The 25,111-nt window shown below is 40.0% G+C and overlaps 2 protein-coding genes across 8 annotated transcripts in view; one reads left to right on the top strand and one right to left on the bottom strand.

Moving 5' to 3' along the window:
* zmat5 (zinc finger, matrin-type 5) overlaps nucleotides 1-3,213 on the top strand; it is a 122,951-nt gene extending 119,738 nt beyond the window's left edge. The window contains exon 7 of the mRNA XM_060912666.1: nucleotides 3,066-3,213. Coding sequence (XP_060768649.1) covers nucleotides 3,066-3,083 — 18 coding nt within the window. The 3' untranslated portion in view covers nucleotides 3,084-3,213. The remainder of the gene's footprint in view (nucleotides 1-3,065) is intronic.
* The window catches only part of taok3b (TAO kinase 3b), a 43,006-nt gene continuing 17,923 nt past the window's right edge, over nucleotides 29-25,111 (bottom strand). For all 7 annotated transcript variants that reach the window (XM_060912656.1, XM_060912658.1, XM_060912657.1 and 4 more), the window contains 6 exons: nucleotides 22,178-22,306; nucleotides 21,120-21,323; nucleotides 20,597-20,836; nucleotides 19,946-20,158; nucleotides 3,054-3,236; nucleotides 29-1,785 (listed from right to left, as the gene is read on the bottom strand). In XM_060912656.1, the coding sequence (XP_060768639.1) occupies nucleotides 1,624-1,785; nucleotides 3,054-3,236; nucleotides 19,946-20,158; nucleotides 20,597-20,836; nucleotides 21,120-21,323; nucleotides 22,178-22,306 (1,131 nt within the window). In that variant the 3' untranslated portion in view covers nucleotides 29-1,623. The remainder of the gene's footprint in view (nucleotides 1,786-3,053; nucleotides 3,237-19,945; nucleotides 20,159-20,596; nucleotides 20,837-21,119; nucleotides 21,324-22,177; nucleotides 22,307-25,111) is intronic.

Raw genomic sequence — 25,111 nt, 5'->3', positions numbered from 1 at the left:
TGTTTTCATCACATCAATAGCCAACAAAAACTTCATTCAGTTTATTCATTAAAACATCATTTCACTTGTGCAATGGCAGTTTCAACAATGGCTTTGTTTGAAAACAGGCCTGTAATGACAGTCACAAAATATGAACCTGAATGGCATCCCTTAGCTTGAGTTCCACAATGTTATGTGCCAGGTATGCATAGTGTGACAAGTGGTTTTTAAAAAAGATACGAATCTTTAGGGCTTAAAAAGATATTAATTGCCCTGGCCCCACATAATACTTTCTAAAGTATTTGCTTGCAAATCACCACTTCTTAAGAATTAATTTTTAAGAATTACTCAACAACTTAATCAACTTCTTAAGAATTACTTGACTTACTTCTTAAAAAGGTGATCAACATTTTTTGTTGTTGTTTCTCAACACCAACTAGACATGAATCTTGCCAAAAAAAGAATGATAATAGATTTTGTCACATTACAAGTGAAACTGTTACTTCTCCCTGTTTTGCTTACAAAAATAGTTTGCCTTCCATTGTCACCACTGAATAAGATTCCCATGTTTATTTTGGCAAAGACTGACCAGTACACATGTAAACCCCTATTTAGATTATCATATAGAAATATTTATATAAAATTTTTACAACACAAATTGCACCATTTTTTGCCTGTACAACAGCATTGATAATGCCACACTGAATGAGTCACAATTCAACAAACTATGATATCACTTGGGCAAAAGAAAGAAAACTAAATTATTCATAACATAACGTAAAGGCATTTGGCAATCTTTTATATCAAAGATAAAGCTTATGTTCAGTATCAATAGCTGTGAAACAAAACTGCTATGGACCACTTTTATTTACAGACAGCTGAAATCTGACAGATCCATGCGCCACTTCACAACCTGAATTTGTCTTTTAAAGTGCATGCAATATTAGCAAGAAGGAATCTGACTGCATTGATTTGTTGTAGTAATAAAAAATTTGATGCCAATTAATGTAGGATACTGAACAATAATTAAATTATAGTGCCTAGTTATTTCCCTTTAAGAAAAAGAAATTTGTTCTACCACAATATGAATGTAACTGAATGCTTTCAATATAGTCACTATATTTCAAAATCTGACACTGTTTTAAACCTGCCTTTGCTTATAGCTTTCAGCAACAGTATTCACATTTGCTGTGGTAAAAAAAGACAAAAACAACTAATAGCCACGGTGAAGACAGAGGACACATTCTACAGTCGCAATGTCCTTTGATAACACCAAAGGCATTTCCACACAATATGTTCACTTTACATGTTGGGTTCATACTTGTACATATCAAAGTGCTTACTTGTACTAAAATATCCTGAATTACTGATTTTAATACCAAAAGTGGGTTGACGGCATGGAGAAAATGTCTGTTCTTCTAGATTTAGCTCTTTTGCTTTCTGAGCTCCATTAAGTCACTTATGTTGGCTGCAGATTACGTTCCAATTTCAGAAGTTCCCCCAGCCACTAATTAAGATTTTAAAAGACAGCTCCAGCATGGTCACTGGAAAGGTGATCTTGGAAAATCCAAGAGTTACAGTATAGTACAGGCACAACATATCCACAGACATCAGCATCAAGTGGCCCCACCAGCCTGGGTTTGATCATCTGTCATCTTCCTTGGGAAAGTCAAATGAGGCCAAGCTTCCAAAACCCATTCGTGAGCTTTCCACATCAAAGGTCTCCAGCTCTCGCTCTTGGCGCTCAAATAAATTTTTTACTTTTTCGGTCCGCTCTTTCTGAAGTGCAGCCAATTCCTCTTCAATCTGCAATCAAAATGTTGTGAATTATTATTTGCATCTTCCAGCAATTTTTAGGACATACGATTGAGGTCAAAAGTTTACATACATGACTGTCATCATGGACATGAATGTCATGGCAATATTGGGCTTTCAGTGGCTTATTTGACCTGTTCTTTTTCTGTGGCAATAGAAAAAAAAATTGTGCATAGGTTTTAATTTTTGGGGGTTTTCTGAAATCAATACAGGGTCAAAATTTTACATATAAAAATTTACATATGCCCAATAAGATTATTAATTTGGGGCGCTGAAAGTTCCAAAATGTCTTTTAACTTGTCAAAGGCCCTGTGATGACCTGGTGACTTGTCCAGGGTGTACCCCGCCTTTCGCCCATAGTCAGCTGGGATAGGCTCCAGTTTGCCTGCGACCCTGTAGAACAGGATAAAGCAGCTAGAGATGATGAGATGAGATGAGATGAGATCTTCCAGCAGTTTTTAGGACATACGACTGAGGTCAAAAGTTTACATATATGACTGTCATCATGGACATGAATGTCATGGCAATATTGGGCTTTCAATGACTTATTTGACCTGTTCTTTTTCTGTGGCAATATAAAAAAAATTGTGCATAGGTTTTAATTTTTGGGGGTTTTCTGAAATCAATACAGGGTCAAAATTTTACATACAAAAATTTACATATGCCCAATAAGATTATTAATTTGGGGCGCTGAAAGTTCCAAAATGTCTTTTAACTTGTCAAGGGCCCTGTGATGACCTGGCGACTTGTCCAGGGTGTACCCCGCCTTTCGCCCGTAGTCAGCTGGGATAGGCTCCAGCTTGCCTGCGACCCTGTAGAACAGGATAAAGCGGCTAGAGATGATGAGATGAGATGAGACTCTATTTATACAATCAATTGCGCAACAGCTCTTTCCTATTTTAGATCTGCTTTTTTGTGTGTTTTCACAGCATTCAAGCTGTTACTTCTGTTTACAGTGATGTCATTTGCATTCCCTCTATTGTACACCATTTTATTTATTATATTATTTTATTACTGTCTGATGTCTAAACACCACAATTACAGCTAGGAAAAATGAAGAGATTACACAGCCTAATAATAATCTCGGTTCATCATAAATTTGTACCACGATTTATTGTCCCACGATATGCACTCGTAGTACATCACTCTGGAAGAGTGTCTGTTAAATACCATGTAATGTAATGTAATATTGTCACATGCCTCTTATTTTCTATTGGTTAACTGACCTATGCATTTTAGTATAAATTAACAAGACTCACTTTCTGTTCCAGGTGAGCCCTGCGCAATGATGCTTTCTGCTCCAACTTCTGCATGTCACGCTCATGCTGAGCCTCAGCCTGTGCCTTCGTCTTGCTTTGGTAGGCATCCAAAAGCTCCATTTCCTGCTGCAACTGCCGCTTCAAGGCCTGGCATTCGGCCTCCTGCTCAGTTTCCAGACGTACCTGTACAAAAAAGAGACAACAGAGCGATATAGGGGGATAATTTTCACAATGTACTTTTGTTTTTTTTTATACATATCTTATTTGGCTAAATAAATATTAGGTGGGGACTTCTGGTTATGGGCTCCACCTATTATAAGGGAGTTAAGTGTATTTTTTTTTGGACACTATGAAAGCCTTTTCTTGCAAATCAAAAGGAAAAACACTGCAACAGTCAAAGCCAACTAACTTGGGTGCTAGCTGTGTAGTTCAGAAAGCTACTGATAATATGATAGAGGGAGTGGAAGCCACAGGTATACTGGAAGCTTCAGAAATGGGAGACTATATTGGCTGCAATTAACACCATGATAGAACTTAAGAATCATCAGATAACGTTATGTTTTTCCCAGTCACCAAAACCGGAGAGTTTTCATGAACCTGTGCCAGCTGCAGCCTCAGGTTTCTGTTCTTGGCTGAAGTAAACCCAGCATAGTCTTCTACTGTTGTAGCCCATCTGCCTCAAGGTTCAATGTGTTTTGCATTCTGAGATGTTTTTCGGCTCACCAAAATTTTACAAAGTGGCTATCTGAGTTACTGTAGCCTTTCTGTCAGCTTGAACCAGTTTGGCCATTCTCCGTTGATGTCTCCCACAAAGGCATTTCTGTCCACAGACCTGCTGCTCACTGGATGTTTTTTCTTTGTTGCACCATTCTAAGTAAAGTGTAGACACTTGTGTGTGAAAATCCTAGAAGATTCACAGTTATAGAAATATATAAAACAGGAATATCTGTCTGTCACCAACAATCATACCACAGTCAAGGCCACTGAGATCACCTTTTTTCCCCCATTCTGATGGCTGATGTGAACATTATCCGAAGCTGCTGGCTCGTATCTGCATGATTCTATGCACTGCTGCCACACAGTTGAATGATTGGATCATTGCATGAATGAGTAGGTGTACAGATGTTGCTAAAAAGTGCTCTGAGAGAGAGAGAGAGAGATATGGGGTAGTGGTAGCTCAGTGGATACAATATTGGACTTCTGATGAGGAGTGGGTTTCCCAATAATGTTGCACTTTAGGGCTAAAGAGTAAGTTTAAAGACATTATCAAGCAACAAACATTGTCTCTGTAAATGGTTTTTCCGAACACACTTGTAAGAAGGACTCTTGAGAGCAACTTTGCTGAGCGTCTTTGCAAAGTGCATCATCACTAAAGGAATTAGTAGCTGCTAAATCCAGTTGATGATGTCAAATCGCATTCATTTTTAACCAAACACCAATGAAATATAAAGTGCTTAAAATATGTTAAGAAATTGTATTGTCATTAAGCATTACATACATAATGTGGTAATGAATAATTCAAACTATTTTAAAATTTTGGGCAATAACAATTTTTATTCCAAGCATGTTTTTTAATTAAATGAACAAAATGTTCATATGAAAGAATGAGCAAATAATCAGCTAAATAATTCAGAAAAATGTTTTCCCTGTGCCCGCTCATTTCTTTGTTACCCAATCAAGAGCTTAATTTCCCTTATAAATCAGCATTCAGCTGAGTGAGATTTGGCAGATGAAGGAGGTACATTATCTATCCCATCCCCTCCTCAGACCGTAGTGCCTCCCCACCACCTACGTCCCTATTACCCCATGGACCCTCTCGGCTGACTGCTTCCCAGTCTGCAGGCAGCCAGAGTACAGCTAGCTGAGAGTGTCAGTGCAGCTGGGAGCTGCTCATCATTGAGAAGGAGCCCCTCCAGTTGGTCCGAGATCTGCACGACCAAAGGGAGCGGCCCCATCAAGAGTGGTTGAGCCTTGAACAGGCAAAACTAGACCTGCTGGTCAGATAAGTGGTGCTTTGGAATGGATTCACTGGAGTGCAGTCATAATTATTTATTAATTCAACTGTTATTTACAATGCCAAGTTGGCAATATTCTCCCTTTCTGATTTTTTATATATATATATATATGTGTGTGTGTGTGTGTGTGTGTGTGTGTGTGTAAGTGTAGGTAAGGGAAAAGGTATAATATAAAAGGTCACCAGTTTGATTCCCTGGACCAGCAGGAATGAATGGCGGAAGTGCCCTTGAGCAAGTCACCTAACACCCAACTGCTCCCCAGGCTGCTGCAGAATGCCTGTAATTTAATGTGTAATTAATAATTATTATATATATATATATATATATATATAGAGAGAGAGAGAGAGAGAGAGAGAGAATATTACACAGTTGCACAAAGATGTGAAGTTTATTTTTGAGTGCTGAATATATTAATATATTCACGAGTGTGCGAAGCAAATGAGTGAAAATATTGTCAACACGAGAAGACAAACTTCATATCTTTGTGCAATAATGTAATGTTCTTTATATTATATGGACACATCCACCCCACCCCACCCCCCAAAAAAAAATTTAAAATACGCAACTTGATCAACAGAATTTTAATTATGAACTGGATTGTCATTTTGACAATGCATGTCAAGTCAGTGGTTAAACACTGGGAGTGACATCGTCGGAGTGAAATATCAGAAAATATGTCACTCAGATCTGTGATGTATTTCAGATGAAAAATATGAGTTTTTCAATATGAGAAGATAAACTTCATATTTTCAAGCCAATGTGTGATTTTCTTTTAATTATATAGACACATTCACAAACAAAAAGAACCCAAATTTATCAAAACAACTCATTGATTTCCTCATGAGTGACATATAGAGAATTATGTCATGGTTGTGGATCTCCATGTCCTGGATGAAGCTCATATGAAAAATATGAGTGGCATATTTCTCAGTAAAGCACTCATATCCATGTAATATATATTACAGGCATTTCGCAAACACTCTTATCCAGAGCAACATACAACAAGACCCTGACATACCCACAGCAGTAAGCAGCCGAGGATTAGATGTCTTGCTCAAGGACACTTCAACCATTCTTTCTGGTCCAGGGAATTGAACTGGTAACCTTTTGTTTGCCAAGCTGCTTCTCCAACCTTTAGCCCATGGCTTCCCTCACACACACACACACACACACACAGAGAGTTACAGGCGCAGCAATTTGTGTCATTTGTGACACTAAATTAGATAATCAATTGCCTAATTTAGTTCAATTTGATTAAAACTTAGCATTATCAATATGACATTACAATATCCATACATAATTCGATAACATTCATAATGTTTTGCGTATATTTATTTAATAATTAACTTAACGTACAAGAAAAAGAATTTAACACCTGCAGCATATTCAACACCAATTTCCACCCACTGATTGTGAGGGTACCTTGGTGATGCATGTGCATTCTATGTATTCAGCTTCGAGGAGATGTTCTTTGCTGTGAAAGAGTGATCCAGGTCCATCATAAGTTAAAAGTGAACTAAAGTACTACTTTGGCTATGATGTTGTTTGGGAAAACTACATTAGCTTAACAATGGATCTTAAGAGGCAGTTAAAGATACTCTTAGCATTAAGAGGCTTTTGGGAAACCCGCCCCAGAAGTTTGTGAGTTCAAATCCCAGTGCTGGGCCCTTGAGCAGCCCTTAACCCTCAACTGCTCAGTTGTAAAACATGAGATAAATGTAAGTTGCTCTGGATAAGAGTGTTTTTAAATATATATATTATCAGTTAATTAATATACACACTCAGACAGTGAAAAAACTGCAGATGTAGACTGGTAATCCAATAGTTAAGCATACAATTAAAATCTGGTATGATGTGAGAAAATATCTAAAATAATTTCTTTGTTACAATACAGCCGATTATGTGGATATATATATATATATATATATATATATATATATATATATATATATATATATATATATATATTATTCCAGGAAGACAAGGTACAACGTTCAAACTTTTGGCTTCTTATAGGCTTTAAAAGATTAAAGATCTATATTTATGAAATTTTGATATTATGATGTATTTTTAATAACTGAGAAACAAATTTAGCAAGGATAAAATAAAGATTTCTTTAAAGGGGACATGTCATACACTTCAATTATTTTATATTTATATACTTTATAAGTTTGCAAGGTTTTTTTTTTGCAAAATGCCTTAGTTCTTTTCTCACATGCTGCTTTAGCATGGATATAACAGTCAAAACATGTTAGACAATCAGAGCAAAGTTACTTGCATTTCAATATTTCAAGGCACAGGTACAAAATCAGCCTGTCTTACCCCATAGGGTTTTCAAACCATGCTAACATGGAATTAAGGCTTTTTTTTTTTTTGCGAATAAAAAAGCTCACAAATTTTACAAAAGCATCTCAGGGAATAATATAAAATAATTTAAAAGTGTATGGCATGGGGGCGTCGTGGCTCAGGTGGTTAAGGCGCCATACCATGAATGCGGGCGACCCGGGTTCGATTCCGGCCCGAGGTCATTTCCCGATCCCTTCCCGTCTCTCTCTCCCGCTCATTTCCTGTCTCTACACTGTCCTATCCAATAAAGGTGCAAAAAGCCCAAAAAAATATCTTTAAAAAAAAAAGTGTATGGCATGTCCCCTTTAAGATCGTTTCAAAATTATAGCTACTTTAATTAAAAAGTAAATTAAAGGATAAAGTATGATTTATTTCAATGTACAGCAAAAGAAAACAACAACAAAAAAACCTTTAATATGGGAGGCACAACGTTCACCAAAAAAAAAAAAAAAAAAGCTGACCTGTTTGAAAAATGACACAAAAACTACCACAGAATTGTTTTGCTACGATCTTCATGTTTTGTTGAGGACATTCAGATGCTTGTGTACAGATGAAATAAATATTCACCAAACTATATACATATATTTACATAGCTTGTGTGCTCTATTACACCCCAACAACCTTGTTAACCTAACCTGAACTAGCAACAGCTAACTGCCAGAGGTGGTGAAAATGTTATAACTGATGAGATCCCAGTGCAGGATTTGAACCTGGGTCGCAATATTACAGGCTTAGTTCTTAAACCCATTAAACCACAGGAATGGTTCAGACCTGCTTGCAGAGACTCCCAGGAAACACAGGTGTAGAGGGGGAAAGGGAAAAAAAACTCTCTACTTTCACCAAGCATGAGCAAAGTTCACAGAGGTAGACAAATACAGGTAGTCGTCGACTTACGACCTATGCAACTTACGACCGATCGACTTTACGACCGTCTGGTTATGACTGGCAAGTGTTTCCCAGCTGAGCTAGCTGAGCGTACGACAGTTTCCGCCCCAGCTCCTGGCAGCGCCCAGCATCCAGCCTCTCGCCGCGTACAACAGTTTCCGCCCCAGCTCCTGGTTTATGAAACGAGCAAATCCTCCCGCCAGCCCAAGCGCTGCAACAGCTGATGATGACATAGACGACCCACAGCAAGCACCAGTGATGCCAGCAGTCACTAAGTTTTGTATTTTGCTATGTTTTACATTTGTATTTTGGTATGTTTCAAACTAAAATGCTTTCTATTTTTCTATTTATCTGTATTTCATATTTTTTGTTTTGCACATATTAAACGAATTGTACTGTACGCAGTGTTGTATGCAGTGTTTGACTTAAACCAAATAATGAGCCAAGGTAATGAAATAAGAAAATGTTGATAAAATAAGACTTTAAGATGATTACAATATCATTACACATCACAATATACTTACGTTCATTTAACATAGGCCGACTTACGACCAGATCGGTTTACGACCGGTCAGTCGTAACCAAACACAGTCGTAAGTCGACGACTACCTGTAATCAAGAGAGGGAAAAATATGTAAAAAATCCAAAAGTATAAACAAAACAAAAGTAGCAAAAATCCAAAAAGAAAAACTACAACAAAAATCTTCCACGTAACAAACTCAAAACTACCAGAACAAAATCAAGGTTCTAGGGCTTTAGTAGAAGAAAAAAAATGCACCAGGAGAAATCCTGATAACTGAGCAAACAGACCAATTCAAGGAGGGCTTATATACAGGGGCTGACAAGGGGTGACAAGGAACAGGTGCAAACAATAAACACAATAATCACAGGGAGCAGAAAGTAACACAGTCGTCCTTAGAAAATAATGGCTCCCTCTAGGGTTCAGGGGCGAACACTAGAGTTTCAGGTCCTGACAGGATCCCCCTCCTAGGGACAGCTCCTGATGATCCTTTGGGGGTGATCAAGATGATGCCCGTGAAACTCTTGAATGAGCTCAGGATCCAGTGTGTCTTGGGCTGGGACCCAGGAACATTCCTCAGGCCCATTACCCTCCAGTCCACCAAGTACTAGATGCATCTGCGGACCATGCAGGAGTCCACCAGGTGACAGATTGAGAAGCCAGGCTGCCCATCAATCAGCTGATGAGAAGGGGGTGGGTGTGTAGCAGGGGAGAAGGATCTGGTGACCACTGGAAACATGAAAAGTGGGGTTAACCTTTAGAGACTGGGGTAGCAGGAGATGGTAGGCTACAAGATTATGTTTCTTTAACACTATGAATGGGCCAATAAACCAAGGAGATAATTTGTGGGATTCTACTCACAATAGGAGGTCCCAGGTAAAGAGCCAAATTCTTTGTCCAAGATGAAAGGATAACGTTGGCCTGCTCTGATGAATAGCTTGTAGCTGCTGATGCTGGGAGGCACACAGAAGAGCCACCCACACCTTCCTCCATGTGTGCCTACAGTGGCATACTCTGCGCCGATGGGACCCTGACCTCAAGTTTCTGGTCTGCGAACAGAGGGGGCTGGTATCCAAACCAGCAGTCAAAAGGGGACAAACCCATGGATGAGCAGCCCAGAGTGTTCTGGGCATACTCTGCCCACAGAAGTTGACTGCTCCAGGAGGAGGGGTTAGTGGAAGGGAGGCAGCGCTGAGTCAATTCCAGGCCCTGGTTCATCCTCTCTATCTGGCCACTGAACTCAGGATAAAAGCCAGAGGAGATGCTGACAGAAACCCCAGTCAGCCTACAAAACGCTCATCAAAACTGGGAGGAGGTGAACTAAGAGCCGTGGTCTGATACCAGGTCCTGTGGCAGACCGTATACTTTAAAAACATATTCAAACATTACCTCAGCAGTTTCATGAGCAGTAGGAAGCTTGGGTAGAGCAATAAAATGACAGGCCTTGGAAAATCAATCAACAATAACTAGAATAACTATGTTACCTTGGGAGGGAGGGAGGCCAGTTATAAAGTCAAGGGATATGTGAGACCATGGTAATTTAGGGATGGGTAGAGGGTGAAGTAGTCCCTGAGGATGTTGTTGCAGATCCTTACCTTGGGTGCAGGTAGTACAGGCAGCAACAAAGGCTTGCACATCAGCTTCCATTTCGGGCCACCAAAAGTGCCTCTTGATAAAGTCCAGGGTACAGGTAGCCCCAGGATGGCCAGTAAGGTGGGTGCAATGTCCCCATTGCAACACCTGGGGGCATACAATGACTGGAACGATCAGGTAATTAGAAGGACCTCCAAGCTGAGGTTTCCCTCATTGGGCTTGCCAAACCATGGTCTCAATTCCCCAATGAACTGGTACCACAGTCCTGAAGCTATGGGTTCATGGTCTTGTACTTGCTTGGAAGGCTGAAAAAGTCTAGAGAGAGTATCAGATTTGAGAGTCTTAGTTCCAGGATGATATTCAACCTGGTGAAGAATAGAGCCCATCTGGCCTGATGAAGGTTAAGTTTCTTGGCTTGCTGGATGTAAGCTAGGTTTCTATGGTCTGTCCACACAAGGAAAGGTTGTTGGGCACCCCCAGCTAGTGCCTCCACTCCTCTATTGTCAGTTTGATGGCCAGACATTCCCTGTTGCCCACATCATAGTTCCTCTCCATGGGAGAAAGGCAGTGGGAGAAGAAGGTGCAAGAGTGAAGTTTGTTGTCTGATGCTTATTGGAACAGTACCCCCTACCGCCACCTCTGAAGCATCCACCTCGACAATGAATGGAAGAGCTGGGCCCGGGAGAATGAGGACTGGAGCAGAAGTGAAGTATCTCTGACAGCTGCTGTCTTCATAGGATCCATCTGGATGCTGCCCTTGGAGACAATGAATCCCAGGAAGGAGACTTTGGTGGTATGTAAATCACATTTCTCGGGTTTCACATAAAGATGGTTCATCAGGAGGCACTGTAGAACTTTTCATATATGACTGATATGTTCATGGCATGATTTGGAGAAGACAAGTATATCATCCAGGTCTACGAAGACAAAGTGATTTATCATGTCCTGTAGAACATCATTAATGAGAGCCTGGAACACAGCTGGAGCATTAGTCAGGCCAAATGGCATCGCCAGGTACTCATAGTGACCATATTGGTAGGAGTTGGGGGGAGAGCTGGTGAACAGAGATACCCTGTAAAATCAGAATCAACACCTGGTCATGTCTCTGGAGTGCTGCTGTCTGGCCAGCCAAGACTTGTTTGTGTCTGTCCATAGTAGCTCCATGGCTGGCCATCATGGCAAGCAAGCAGTTAAGGTCCAAAGTCTCAATGGCACTGGGGTCTGCTGGGTCCATTCTTGTCTCATTTATTCTCTTTCACCTGGTGAGATCCTAGTGCAGGGTTTGAACCTGGGTCACAGTGTTACAGGCTCAGTCCTTAAACCCATTAAACCACAAGAACAATTTGGACTCAATTGCAGAGACTCCCAGGAGACACAAGCATAGAGAGAAAAACCTCTTTACTGTAGCTGCGCATGAGCAGAGTTCACAGAATTAGACAAATAATCCAGAGAGGGGAAAATATGTTTAAAAAAAGCAAAAAAAAAAAAAAAAAAATCCCAAAAGTATAAACAAAATAATAGTAGAAAAATATGTATTTATTTATTTATTTAATTCCAAGCACATACACCAGGAGAAAACCTGATAACTGAGTAAAGAGACCAATTCCAGGAGGGCTAATATACAGGGGCTGACAATGAACAGGTACAAACAACAAACACAATTGTCACAGGGAGCAGAAAGTAACACAGTAGTCCTTGACTCCCCATAGGGTTCAGGGGGAGAAAAAGTCTGAGATCCTGACAGAAAAGAACTCTTGAAAATGTTAGTTCTCATCTCACTGACCCTTTATGAAATATTTAAAGGATTTGTATTTAGCAGGGAATCAAACAGAAGAATAACAGTTTGTTGTAAACCATAGATATTTTGTCAACAGTTCTTTAGACAATAAGATCAAAATTTCCTGACTATATTTCTATGCTCTTTTATTGCTAACACTATTATTAATATAATAATGGAATTATTATTATTATTATTATTATTATTATTATTATTATCTCTTAGTATGCACAGTAATTTATACTGGAGTTCTTACATTATAGCGCTTTCCATCAAGTCACTTCGACCTCAGATCGAGAGCACTTTTCGCAGAATGTTGGCAGTGCCGAGCAAAACTGACTTTTGTAGAGTTCTGTAGAGACTTTTGACATGAGGCTTAATGCCTATTTTATCAAGGTTGGCATTCAAGTTCTTTGGTACAGAGCCCAATTCACCTATCACTATAGGGACTACTGTAGTCTCCATATCCCACATCCTGGCAATGTCTACCCTCAGATCGGCATAGTTGTCAATTTTCTCGATCTCCTTCTTGGCAATATTGTGATCTCCAGGGATGGCTACATCTACCAAGGAACACCTTCTTATTTTGTTGACCACTGTGATATCAGGATGTCTATGTTGAACGATACAGTCCATTTGGATGTTAAAATCCCACAGAATCTTTACCTCTTCATTCTCTACTACAGATTCTGGCTTATGACAATACCACTTGTCATCAGTCTCAATACCATATTTCCTACTGAGACACCAGTGGAGGTGACAGCACACTTTATTGTGGCGTCGCTTGTAGTCCTTCTGTGCCAGCATTTTGCAGGCACTCACAATGTGTGCTACGCTCTCAACCTTTTTGCCACATAACCTACACATCAGATTCAACTTGATGGTAGATATTCTTTCTGATATTATTATTATTATTATTATTATTATTATTATTTTGGGTTCTTGTTTTTTGACAACACTGACAACATTTAACAAATTGACAACATTTAACATTTAGTTTTTTTGAGAAGCAAGCACGGTAGTACAGTGGTTTGTACTGTCGCCTCCCAGCAAGAAGGTTCTGGTTTCAAACCTCATGGCCGACAGGGGCCTTTCTGTATGGAGTTTGCATGTTCTCACTGTGTTTGTGTGGGTTTCCTCTGGGTGCTCCCATTTCCCCCACAGTTCAAAGACATGCAAATTAGGTAAAATACCCAGCCACTGGGGTTGCACAAGCCAGGGTGTACTTAGTGCCAGTCTTAATCCCAGATAGACTGGGGAGGGTTGCATCAGGAAGGACATCTGGTGTAAAACCTATGCCAAATCAAATATGTCGAAAAAAGATCTGCTGTGGTGACCCCTAATAGGAGCAGCCAGAAGTTGTTCTTGGGGTTTTGTTTTTTTTTTAAATTTATTTATTTATTTATTTATTTATTGTGTATCTCTAAATGTAAACATGACCAAGGATGTGAGTGTTCTCAGTGTATAAAAGCAAAGAACAGTCATGTGGAAAAAACAAGTCCTATACATCCCATGGAAATTGTAGACTTTTCTCAACAAATTTAACAAGCAAACATTTCACCCTTTCGATACAGTGCCTACAGATAAAGGTGATGTACATGAACAAAACAACAAGGAAAATAAGCTCGTTCAATCTTTTTTTCAACAAAAATATCAATAGCTGTAATATTCTTCTGTGGAGAAAGTAAGTACACCCTTGACTTCAGAAGCTAGTATTACAAGAAATAGCTTCTTGTAGGCATTTTGCATAATTGTCCACTAGTCTCTGACACTGGCTTGCTGAAATTTTTTGACCACTCTTTCATGCAAAATTCCTTCAGTTGCAAGATGTTTGAGGGTTTATTTTGTTTTGTTTTTGTTTGCATGTACTGATCTTTTCAAATCTCCCCACAACACTTCAATGGGGTTCAAATCTGGGCTTTGACTAGGCCATTCCATAACCCTCCATTTCTTCTTTTTGAGCCATTCTTTGGTGGATTTGCTAGTGTGCTTAGGATCATGTAAATGGGGCTTACCTTATGGGACCTCGAGTCTGTTAGTTCGCCCCTCATCTACGCGCATACTTAAGTTTTGTTAGTTATTTATTGTATGTCCCTGTCTCTTGTTTTTATTATTGTATCATGTAAAGTGAGTAGATGAAATCCAATTTAAAAAAAAATCATTATCTTGTTGAAAAGTCCCCCTCTGGTTCAACTTCAACTTTTGAACAGATGGCCTCACATTATCTTCAAGCACTCTTTGATATGATTCAGAATTCATAGTTGAAAATGAATGCAATCTTCCCAGTCCCTGAGGCAGTGAAGCAACCATAACATTTCCACCACCATGCTTCACAGTGGGTATGAGGTTCTTCTCCTGAAAAGCCATCTTTGGTCCGCACCACATGTGTACTCTTACTGTAACCAAACAACTCCACCTTCGATTCTTCTGTCCAGAGCACATTATTCCATATTGGTCTTTGCCAATATGTTTACTGACAAACTGTAATCTTGCTTTAACATTCCTTTTTTTCCTGGCATGCCTCTCTTCAATGAACACTCCTGTACTGCTTAATCTGCCCACCCCAATGTAAAGCGACCTTGGAATTGTGAAAGGTGCAATATAAATTAAACTTATTATTATTATTGGTTATATCACAACATGTCGGTAGTTGGTCTCTGCCATCTGTCTAGTACCACTAGACTTGGACGGACAGGACTTTTCTCAGGATGTGCGCCGATCCTAACAGAGCCGCTTGCTGGATGTTGTCTATTCTCTTTGGGTGTACTCCCAGCAAAGCTAGCCTTTCAGTAAGCAGACACTTTGCACCAAGAGCACCGATCACTATTGGGATCACTTTCACTTGAGTTTGCCACATCTTATTAATCTCAGTTGCCAGATCTTGGTATTTGGCTATCTTCTCAGTCCCCTTATCCTTCACTCTAAAATCTCCAGGCACCGCCACATCGATAATAATAGTTTTACTGTTCCTCTTATCTACTACAACAATATCAGGCCTCCGAGCTTTTATCACTTTGTCAGTTCTGATGTTGAAATCCCATGGTATCTTTGTATCTTCGTACTCCAATACCGGTTCTGCTTTGTGATCATACTACTTTTTACTGTGATCAAATCCATACTTCTCACATAATTCCCAGTATACTGGCCACTTTGTCATGTCTCTTTTTATACTCTGTCTGCGCCAACTTGCTGCATTCCCTGAGAATATGCATAATTGTCTCATCTTTTTCACCACATATTCTACATTTCTTTGTTCTTCCTTCTTTCATTATTGTTACCTTGTAGTTATGCATAGGTAATACCTGGTCTTGTGCAGCCATTAACAATCCTTCTGTCTCTTTCTTCATAAATCCTGTTTTCAGCCATCTCCAAGAGCTGACGTTCATCTCATCTGTCTTTGTTGGGTACTAACCATGAGGAACTTTCTCTTTCCACCCTTCCAGCCTTTTTCCTTTTCTGTTCTGCTCTTAAATCTTTCTGATTGTTGTCCTTCAGAAGTATGCCTATCACTCCATCCTTGTTGCATTTTGATCATTTAAGATAATCTGACAGACCGCACTCCTCCAACCTAACTACCTCTTCAATTGACATCATACCTCTGCCACCTTCCTCTCTCAGGACATACAGTCTATCCACATCTGTCTTTGGGGGTAATGCATGATTCATAGTCATAATCTTCCTTGGCTTTCTATCCATCTCTTTCAGCTCATCAACAGTCTAGTTGAGAATTCCAGCAGTGTATCTCACACTTGCCACCACCCACGTATTCATTGCCTTTATGCTGTTTCCTCCATTTAGACTTGATTCTAGAACTTTCCGGATTCTTCTTTAGTAATCTGTTCTCACTTTATTTTTCATTTCCTCCATCTTGATCTTATCAGCTTCTAGCACACCTAGGTATTTGTAGACTTCATTTCTAGATCTTCCATTATTTGTCCATCTGGCATCCTGATTCCTTCATCCTCTACTTTCTTCCCATGTTTCATTACCAATGTTGCACACTTTTGTAATCCAAATTTCATTTTGATGTCATAACTAAATATCCTGACAGTGTTTACCAGTGCTTCTAAATCAGCTTTCTTCTTTCCATAAAGCTTCAGGCCATCCATGAACAGGAGATGGTTGACCTTTTGACCTTGCTGGAACTTGTAACCCTGGACCACATCCCTGAGGATTATTGACAGTGGAATTAGAAATGTAATGAAGAAGAGTGGGGACAGGGAATCACCCTGAAATATACCTCCTTTAATGTCAACATCTGCCAAATGTTCTCCTAAATATTCAAGTCTAGTGTTCCAAGATCCCATACTGTTGCTTATCAGTCTCACTGCATTGCTGGCCATCCCATTTGTCTTCATAGTCTTTATGATCCATGAATGTGGTACCAGGTTATATTCTTTCTGATAATCAATCCATCTGACCGCTAAATTTGTCTTCCTTGTCTTAGAGTCTTTTAATCTCTAGGGCGGCATGGTGGTGTAGTGGTTAGCACTGTCACCTCACAGCAAGAAGGTTCTGGGTTTGAGCCCAGTGGCTGATGGGGGCCTTTCTGTGTGGAGTTTGCATGTTCTCCCTGTGTCTGTGTGGGTTTCCTCCGGGTGCTCTGGTTTCCCCCACAGTTCAAAGACATGCAGTTAGGTTAACATGGGGCGGCCTTGAGCTTAAGTGCCCTTGAGTAAGGCACCTAACCCCTAACTGCTCCCTGGGCACTGTAGTATGGCTGCCCACTGCTCTGGGTATGTGTGTGTGCTCACTTGTGCGTGTGTTCACTGCTTCAGATGGGTTAAATGCAGAGGATGAATTTCACTGTGCTTGAGTGTGCATGTGACAAATAAAGGCTTCTTCTTCTAGTATGGTCTTATCCAGCATAAGGTGGTCTTTGGTTCCCCTTGTACTCCTTCGACAGCCCTTCTGCTCATCTCCAATGATCTCCTGGTTCTCCAGGTGATCATAGAGCTTGCTGGCTACAACACTAGTCAGTGTCTTCCACATGAGTGGTAGGCATGTGATTGGGCTGTAATTTCCAGGTTGGTTTCCTTTTGTAGAATCCTTCATGATCAATGCTGTTCTTTCAGTTGTCATCCACTTTGGGGTCTCTCCTGTGTGCAGATATACCTGTAGTAATGCTGCAACCCTTGCATGCGTACTTAAAGTTCTTTAGCCAGAATCCCTGTTCTCCATCAGGGTCTGGTGCCTTCCAGTTTGAGACTTTACTTAATACACTTTTTACATCATCTACAGTTATCTCTAGATCATCTTAACTCTGAATTGACTCTAGCTTTCCTCTAACTCTCCCAATCCAACTTGCATTGTTATTGTGTACTGTCTTCTCTCCCCATATGCCCTGCCAAGACACTTTAATTTCCTGTTTACCTGGTGCTATCTGTGTCTTGTTGGTATCATTGCTCTGTAAGCTCTGATATAAATTGTTTCTGGTTGTTGACAAACATTCTGTTTTCCTTATACTGCTTTACTCATTCCTAGTATCTTTTGATTTTCTGACATCACTTTTAGATCTTGTTTGAGTTCTTCAATCACCACATCAAATCCCTTGCTCCTGATCTTATACTTTTTCTCCAGCCGCTTTCTCATTCCGTCATCATATGTTCTCTGCCTGCTTTCTACAACTCTGCTTAGATCTTTTTCAATCTCTACTAGCTTCTTCTGCAATGCTTCCTTCCACACCAGAACTTTTCTGTTCTGCTGAGTACCAGCATCTTTTCTTTCTGCGCACAATTTCTTAGCTATGATAATTGCACATGCCAGGGTAGTATCAATTACCTCTGCTATATTGTTGATCTCTAAATGAGGCAGTACCTTATCCATCCTGTTAACTTCAGCCATGATCTTAGCTCTCTCTATGTGTCTTAAAGCTCTCAATCTCAGTCAGTTATCTTTCAGACTATATCTCTTTTCTCTCCTATTGTTCTCACCAGATCTTTGTCATCTTCAGATTGAGGCTATGTTCCTGCTGTTATCATGTCTGGGTTAGCCTGGCTGATTTGATCATCTCTATTAAGTGGTAGATCTTGTTCCTCTTCCCCTTCTGTTAGTTCTAGCCCCTTCCGAGGGTGTTCACTGTCTCTGATTTCATCAAGCTCCTCTGATGTAAACTATTGTTTGCGGATTATAGTTCGGACCTGGTCTACCATTCTCTGTTCAGTGATATCAAAACCGCCTTGATCTTTCCACATGTCAAACATTCTCTTTCAATATCCCATCTCATCAGGTCTACTTCTGTCATAGCACCTCATGATTGCTCTGTTGTCCTCTCTACTGTACTTTCTCCTTGAGGATGTTCCAGTAGCAGGTTGATGACCTCAGACTGCCTGGTTCCCCACAGTTCCACTTCCAGGCGAGAGCTGACCGGCAAGCCTGGCCCTCTCATTCATGCCATTCACTTGTGTTTCAATATTTGTATTCATCATAATCATATGAGTATTGTTTTGTTTAGGGTTAACTCCCCTAGCCTTTTCCTGTCCCACGCTCGCAAGGCAACAGGGTTTTGTTTAGGGTAGACTCCCCTAGCCTTTGACTACAACTACATTCTATCCCACAAGGCAGTGGGCACCAATATAGATCCCTATTAAGGCCTATCTATAAAGATGGGTCCAGTGTAGCTTCGGGCACCAAGCCGATATTAGTGGATCCCGGTTTAGACCAATCCACTACTGATGCCACAGGGTAACTGGGGTAAAATGGGGTAACATTGGACTACTCTCCATCTGGCCTTTTCCCTTTGACCTGTCTGGCTTGGGTGGCCCTACCAGGAGTGATAGCTCCTGCCAGCATAGCTCTCAAGATCATCAAGACACACAAGGCCCTCCACCACAACAAGGTGGTAGTCCACGGAGAGCATTATTATTATCTCATCTCATTATCTCTAGCCACTTTGTTCTACAGGGTCGCAGGCAAGCTGGAGCCCATCCCAGCTGACTATGGGTGAAAGACGGGGTACACCCTGGACAAGTCGCCAGGTCATCACAGGGCTAACACATAGACACAGACAACCATTCACACTCACATTCACACCTACGGTCAATTTAGAGTCACCAGTTAACCTAACCTGCATGTCTTTGGACTGTGGGGGAAACCGGAGCACCCGGAGGAAACCCACGCGGACATGGGGAGAACATGCAAACTCCGCACAGAAAGGCCCTCGTCGGCCACGGAGCTCGAACCCGGACCTTCTTGCTGTGAGGCGACAGCGCTAACCACTACACCACCGTGCCGCCCATTATTATTATTATTATTATTATTATTATTATAAATACAACAAAGCTAACAGCACTGTTATAGAGCAGCCACTACACATGAGTGATAGCACAGACTTTAAATGACTGTGCAATCTGTGCTAACACACTTCACAGACAGCCAACTAATTTTTCTGACACACCAGAAATTCAGCATGGCCACTGACAGCTCAGTTGAACACACTCACTGAGCATTGTTTACAGTACATTCTCACTGCAAGTCATATGCAATTTAGCCATTATTAAAAAATATTGAGAAGTAAACTGTGACAAAAATGATCAGTTCAGGTGTATTAGCACAAGGAAGTCACCAAACTGTGATGGTCTTTGGAAATTGGACAAGAGCTGTGACCATGCACATTTTAAATTTTGTACTAAATACCTTTAAACTCCTTGAATAATTTAGTGATTTTCTCACTGGCTGTAAATATTGCTATTTTGTTAAAAAAATCAATACAAAACACCATAACTTGTTCTTTTATATAAACCTGGGAGTCTCTTACCGCTTGTGAGGCCATCATATCGTTAATGCTGTGCTCATATTGTTCAGCCAGCACAGCAAGTTTGCGTGTCTGCTCTTCCTTCAGAGTCTTCAGAAGGGTTTTGTGGTCACTCTTAGGGGAGACCTCAAGCTGATGGTTCCTTAGAGCTTTGTACTGCTTATTCTGAACCTTACAAGTGTCCTGGAATTGCTTTTTGATCTGCATCTCCAGTGCCTGATTTTATGGCAGAACAAAAAACATGTGGGTTTTGTGTAGCATAAAAAATTGTGACAATCACATTCAAACCAATTATACAATTATTACCATTAAATTCTGTATATTTTTTATAGAAGACACAAATAGAAGAAAAATTAATTTTTCCATTGATTTGCCTTAATTTACAAAGCAAATTACATAATTAAAAATACTACAGAAATTCAATGCTATGCCAAATATTAACCTGATTTCACTCACAATTTATTCATTTGTGAATTCCATATGGATCTAATTTCATAAGAAAAGCTATGTCTGCTTACCCTGTCCCTTTCCCCAACTACAACCATGTATTCTTGTTAAACCCATTATATTTTTTTCATGTCAAATTTCAACTAAATGACTATGGTGTAAATATTTCACTCCTCCTACACCCTATAAACTAGGTACTATGTGGACCTTGAGGTTCCTGGGCTGCTGCCGGCGCTCCAGTGCATGTTTCCTGTGCAGCTCTCTCTGGCGTCGGTTGTTGTACTCCTCCTGGTTCTCCAGTTCAGTGTGATGCTGCAAACGGATAAGCTCCATGCGAAGCCTGTGCAGACACTCCAACTGCCGTTGCTCCAGGTCCTGTGTGGATTCATCTTGCCGGATCGTCAAGGCATGCTCCATCTCCTTCTGTAGTTTCTTCTTGTTCAGCTCCTAGGATACAAGGTCAAACATTTTCTTAAACTTTAAAAGCAATATAATAGAAAGAAAACTGATCTGGGCTGCATCTAAGATATCTTTTTAAAAATCTTTTAAAATGTTACATGTTGTAAAAAGTAATCCATACACTTACTGTATTTCATAGATATGAAAGGCTTTTTCATTGCAGCAAATATTTATAATCTTTCTCTAACTCCCACCATGGCATAGTAAGACAGGGTCATTATTGGAATCAGAAAGTTTGCTAGAAATCAAATATGTGCACTTTATGACTTACCTCCCGTATCTGTTCCTGTTCAAACTCATGTTTTTTTATGAGGCTTCGTCGCTTCAGAGCTCGGCAGCTCCTTTCATAGATGACCCTCTGCTGGTTGAGCATCTGTGCCTCCTCTTCAGCCTGTGAGCGCTGCATTGTCTCCTTGTGGCGTGATAGCCGTTCCTGCTTCTCCTCCTTTGGTGTGCTAAGGTCCTCATTCATCTCCTGCAGAAGTATTGGCGCATTCATGCCAATTATACTCACTCACTTTCAATAACCACTTTATTCTGGTTAGGATTGCAGTGGAACCATAGCATATTACTGGAACACTGGGCATGAGGCAAGAATACACCCTGGATTACAAGGTATCATGCACACACATTCACACATTTATTCACACTTGGTGGTAATTTATTTTTGGGAGGTGGGAGGAAAACAGAGAACCAAGAGGACATCCATGTAGACACAGGGAGAATACACATAGAAACTGTGTAAGTCAAGCTCAGGGTTTAATCTGGAGACCTCAATAAACAGAGTTCAGGGACCCTGGAGCTGTGAGGTGGCAATCCTATCCACTGCACCACTATGCCACCCTACAGTTATATTAAAATATTTAACAAAAGTTTGACCCCTGAGTTGGACAACTATTAAGGATTCCATACATTGCTGAGTGTCAAAGAGAACATACGTAACTGACCCTGCTGTCTGGGCAGGAAGGACAGCCTTGTGTTCTTCTCCATCTGTCATGTGATTAGTGACATGCTAATGAATCATAAGTGTCTGTTTGCTCATGTATGCAGGATAGAGCAGTTACCACTTAACACCTATGATGCTGCATGAGCAGACATTCAAAAAGGTGTTTGGCTTCACAGCATTTTAACATATCAGCCTTCACCCTCTGACTCATATCTGTGAAATTGGCTATGACTAAATTGGGACAAAAGTAAGTAACAACAAGGTTATGTTTAAAGGATATGAGTGAATGCCAAATACACATTGTATAGTTTTGAAGGCCTCCTCATAATTAAAAATCATAATGCAGAGTGTAGCAGGAGCACTTTCGTCTGAACGCCACTCACTTCCTTCATCCTGTCCCTGCACAGTCTATACTGCTTTTTCTGTGTGTCCAAGAAGGTGGTCAGCTCCTTCTTCTGCTGGACCGATATTTGTTGCTGGATTCTCTTCTCCTCTGTGGCTGATGCCTTCATCTGTAGTGGGATAAAACCTGATTGATCAATGATTACCTTAAATCTACCGTATTTAATTTTCTCATTCAATCTAACATTCTATTGATAGTTAATGAATGGCAGATACATATTTCATAATGTAATTTATTTACAAATATTAGATAATGTTATGAGATGTTCTGTAAAAGTAATTATGATATTTATAGAGAAATAAATATGCTTGCATGCACAGGCAAAATAGAGGCAACTGACCATTTAGCTACATAATGTGCTTTCAGAACATATTAACCCCCAGTAATTATTTTTCGTTGTGCTGTATTGCAACATCAACTTTATGCATATCAGAATGGGATATTTTCCTACTCCTTTTGAAATGAATCTTTACAGCAATAAAATTATTTGATAAGTATAAAAGTACTTGATAAGTATCCACCCCTTACTGTGACCTGTCCTTACTGTGAACTGTCAGCACTTACAAATTTGAGTTATCTCAGATGTGTGAGCTTTGCACATTTGATTTTGACATTTTTCCATTCCTCAACGCAAATTTTGTCTAACTCTGCCAAATTATATGGAGAATGTTGGTGGACAGCAATTTTCAGGTCATGTCACAGATTTTGAATTGGATATAAGTATGGGCTTTGACTCACAAGTCTTCTTTTTCCCGAAATCATTCCTTTGTAGTTTTTGCCATGTGCTTTGGTTCACTGTTCTGGTGTAGCAGATATTTTGCCCTAAATGCAGATGGAACAGGTTGTCCTCAGTAATTTGCTTATATTTGACTCCACCCATATTGCCTGTGATAGCAACAAGCTTTCCAGTTACTCCTTCTTAAAAGCAAATTCTATAATACCACCAATGTGCCTGATCACAGGAATGGTGTTACTTGGTTGTTGGGCTGTATTTCATTTAGGCCAAACATTATCCTTTGGCTTGAGACCAAATGGCTCAATTTTTGTCTCATCAGACCACAAAATCTTTTTTCAAAAGCTCTCAGATTTTCTAATGTAGTCTTCCTCAGAAGTGGCTTTTATGGCCACTGTCCCATAGATGCTGGATCTGTGAAGAGCTAACGATGTTTTTGAGGTCTGCACGTTCTCCTCTTTCAGCTAGTGAGCTTTGTAACCCCTTCAATGTAGTTGGATTAATAGATCCTTCTCTGACAACTGCCCTTCTTGCCTGAGCATTTAGTTTGGCCTGATCTTAGTGTCTGGGTTATGCCATATTTTTCTGCTTTGTTATCATGGATTTTGCAGTGCTCTTAAAAAGTTTCAAAGCCTTGCCGATGTTTTATTAACCATCTTTTTTCCTCCTAACACCTTCATCTTGAACCTTCATGGGCAGCTCCTTGGTCATCATGAGAGCAGGACTGATTTTATTTGTACTTTTAGCTGTGAGGCCTCCCAAATTCAGAGACATTTATTGTGCAAGTAAACAACTGGACACAAGTGGATTTAAAACTAATACAGGGGTACTCTAACATATTTAGTGTGATCTCTCAAATATAAAATACTAGTTCTCATTTAGATTGATAAAAGAAAGGGGGATGAACATTTTATGCAATGACTTTTGCAGTTTTTAGACTTTTTAAATAAATAATTTGAGGACATTTCAATACTTTGTTAATTCTATTTCTGTAAAGAGTCCTGTGAAAATGAGCAGAAAAAACATCCCATTTTTAATACAGTATACTAAATTTAATGTTGCAATACAGTAAAAAGAAAAATAATCATGGAGGTGGGGTGTTTGGCTGTACATATACTTTGGCAATTAAGTAGAGTATATACCAAAGAACTGATAAAACACACACACACACACTAATATATATATATATATATATATATATATATATATATATATATATATATATATACACACACACACAGTGGGGCAAAAAAGTATTTAGTCAGCCACCAATTGTGCAAGTTCTCCCACTTAAAAAGATGAGAGAGGCCTGTAATTTTCATCATAGGTACACTTCAACTATGAGAGACAGAATGGGGGGAAAGAATCCAGGAAATCACATTGTAGGATTTTTAATGAATTAATTGGTAAATTCCTCGGTAAAATAAGTATTTGGTCACCTACAAACAAGCAAGATTTCTGGCTCTCACAGACCTGTAACAACTTCTTTAAGAGGCTCCTCTGTCCTCCACTCATTACCTGTATTAATGGCACCTGTCTGAACTCGTTATCAGTATAAAAGACACCTGTCCACAACCTCAAACAGTCACACTCCAAACTCCACTATGGCCAAGACCAAAGAGCTGTCAAAGGACACCAGAAACAAAATTGTAGACCTGCACCAGGCTGGGAAGACTGAATCTGCAATAGGTAAGCAGCTTGGTGTGAAGAAATCAACTGTGGGAGCAATTATTAGAAAATGGAAGACATACAAGACCACTGATAATCTCCCTTGATCTGGGGCTCCATGCAAGATCTCACCCCGCGGGGTCAAAATGATCACAAGAATGGTGAGCAAAAATCCTAGAACCACACGGGGGGACCTAGTGAATGACCTGCAGAGAGCTGGGACCAAAGAAACAAAGGCTACCATCAGTAACACACTACGCCGCCAGGGACTCAAATCCTGCAGTGCCCCCTGCTTAAGCCAGTACATGTCCAGGCCCGTCTGAAGTTTGCTAGAGAGCATTTGGATGATCCAGAAGAGGATTGGGAGAATGTCATATGGAAGGAGGTGAAACCAAAATAGACCTTTATGGTAAACACTCAACTTGTCGTGTTTGGAGGAGAAAGAATGCTGAGTTGCATCCAAAGAACACCATACCTACTGTGAAGCATGGGGGTGGAAACATCATGCTTTGG

This window comes from Neoarius graeffei, chromosome 28 (assembly GCF_027579695.1).
Source record: "Neoarius graeffei isolate fNeoGra1 chromosome 28, fNeoGra1.pri, whole genome shotgun sequence".
Classification (NCBI taxonomy): domain Eukaryota; kingdom Metazoa; phylum Chordata; class Actinopteri; order Siluriformes; family Ariidae; genus Neoarius; species Neoarius graeffei.
This window is presented reverse-complemented; position numbering and strand designations above follow the sequence as displayed.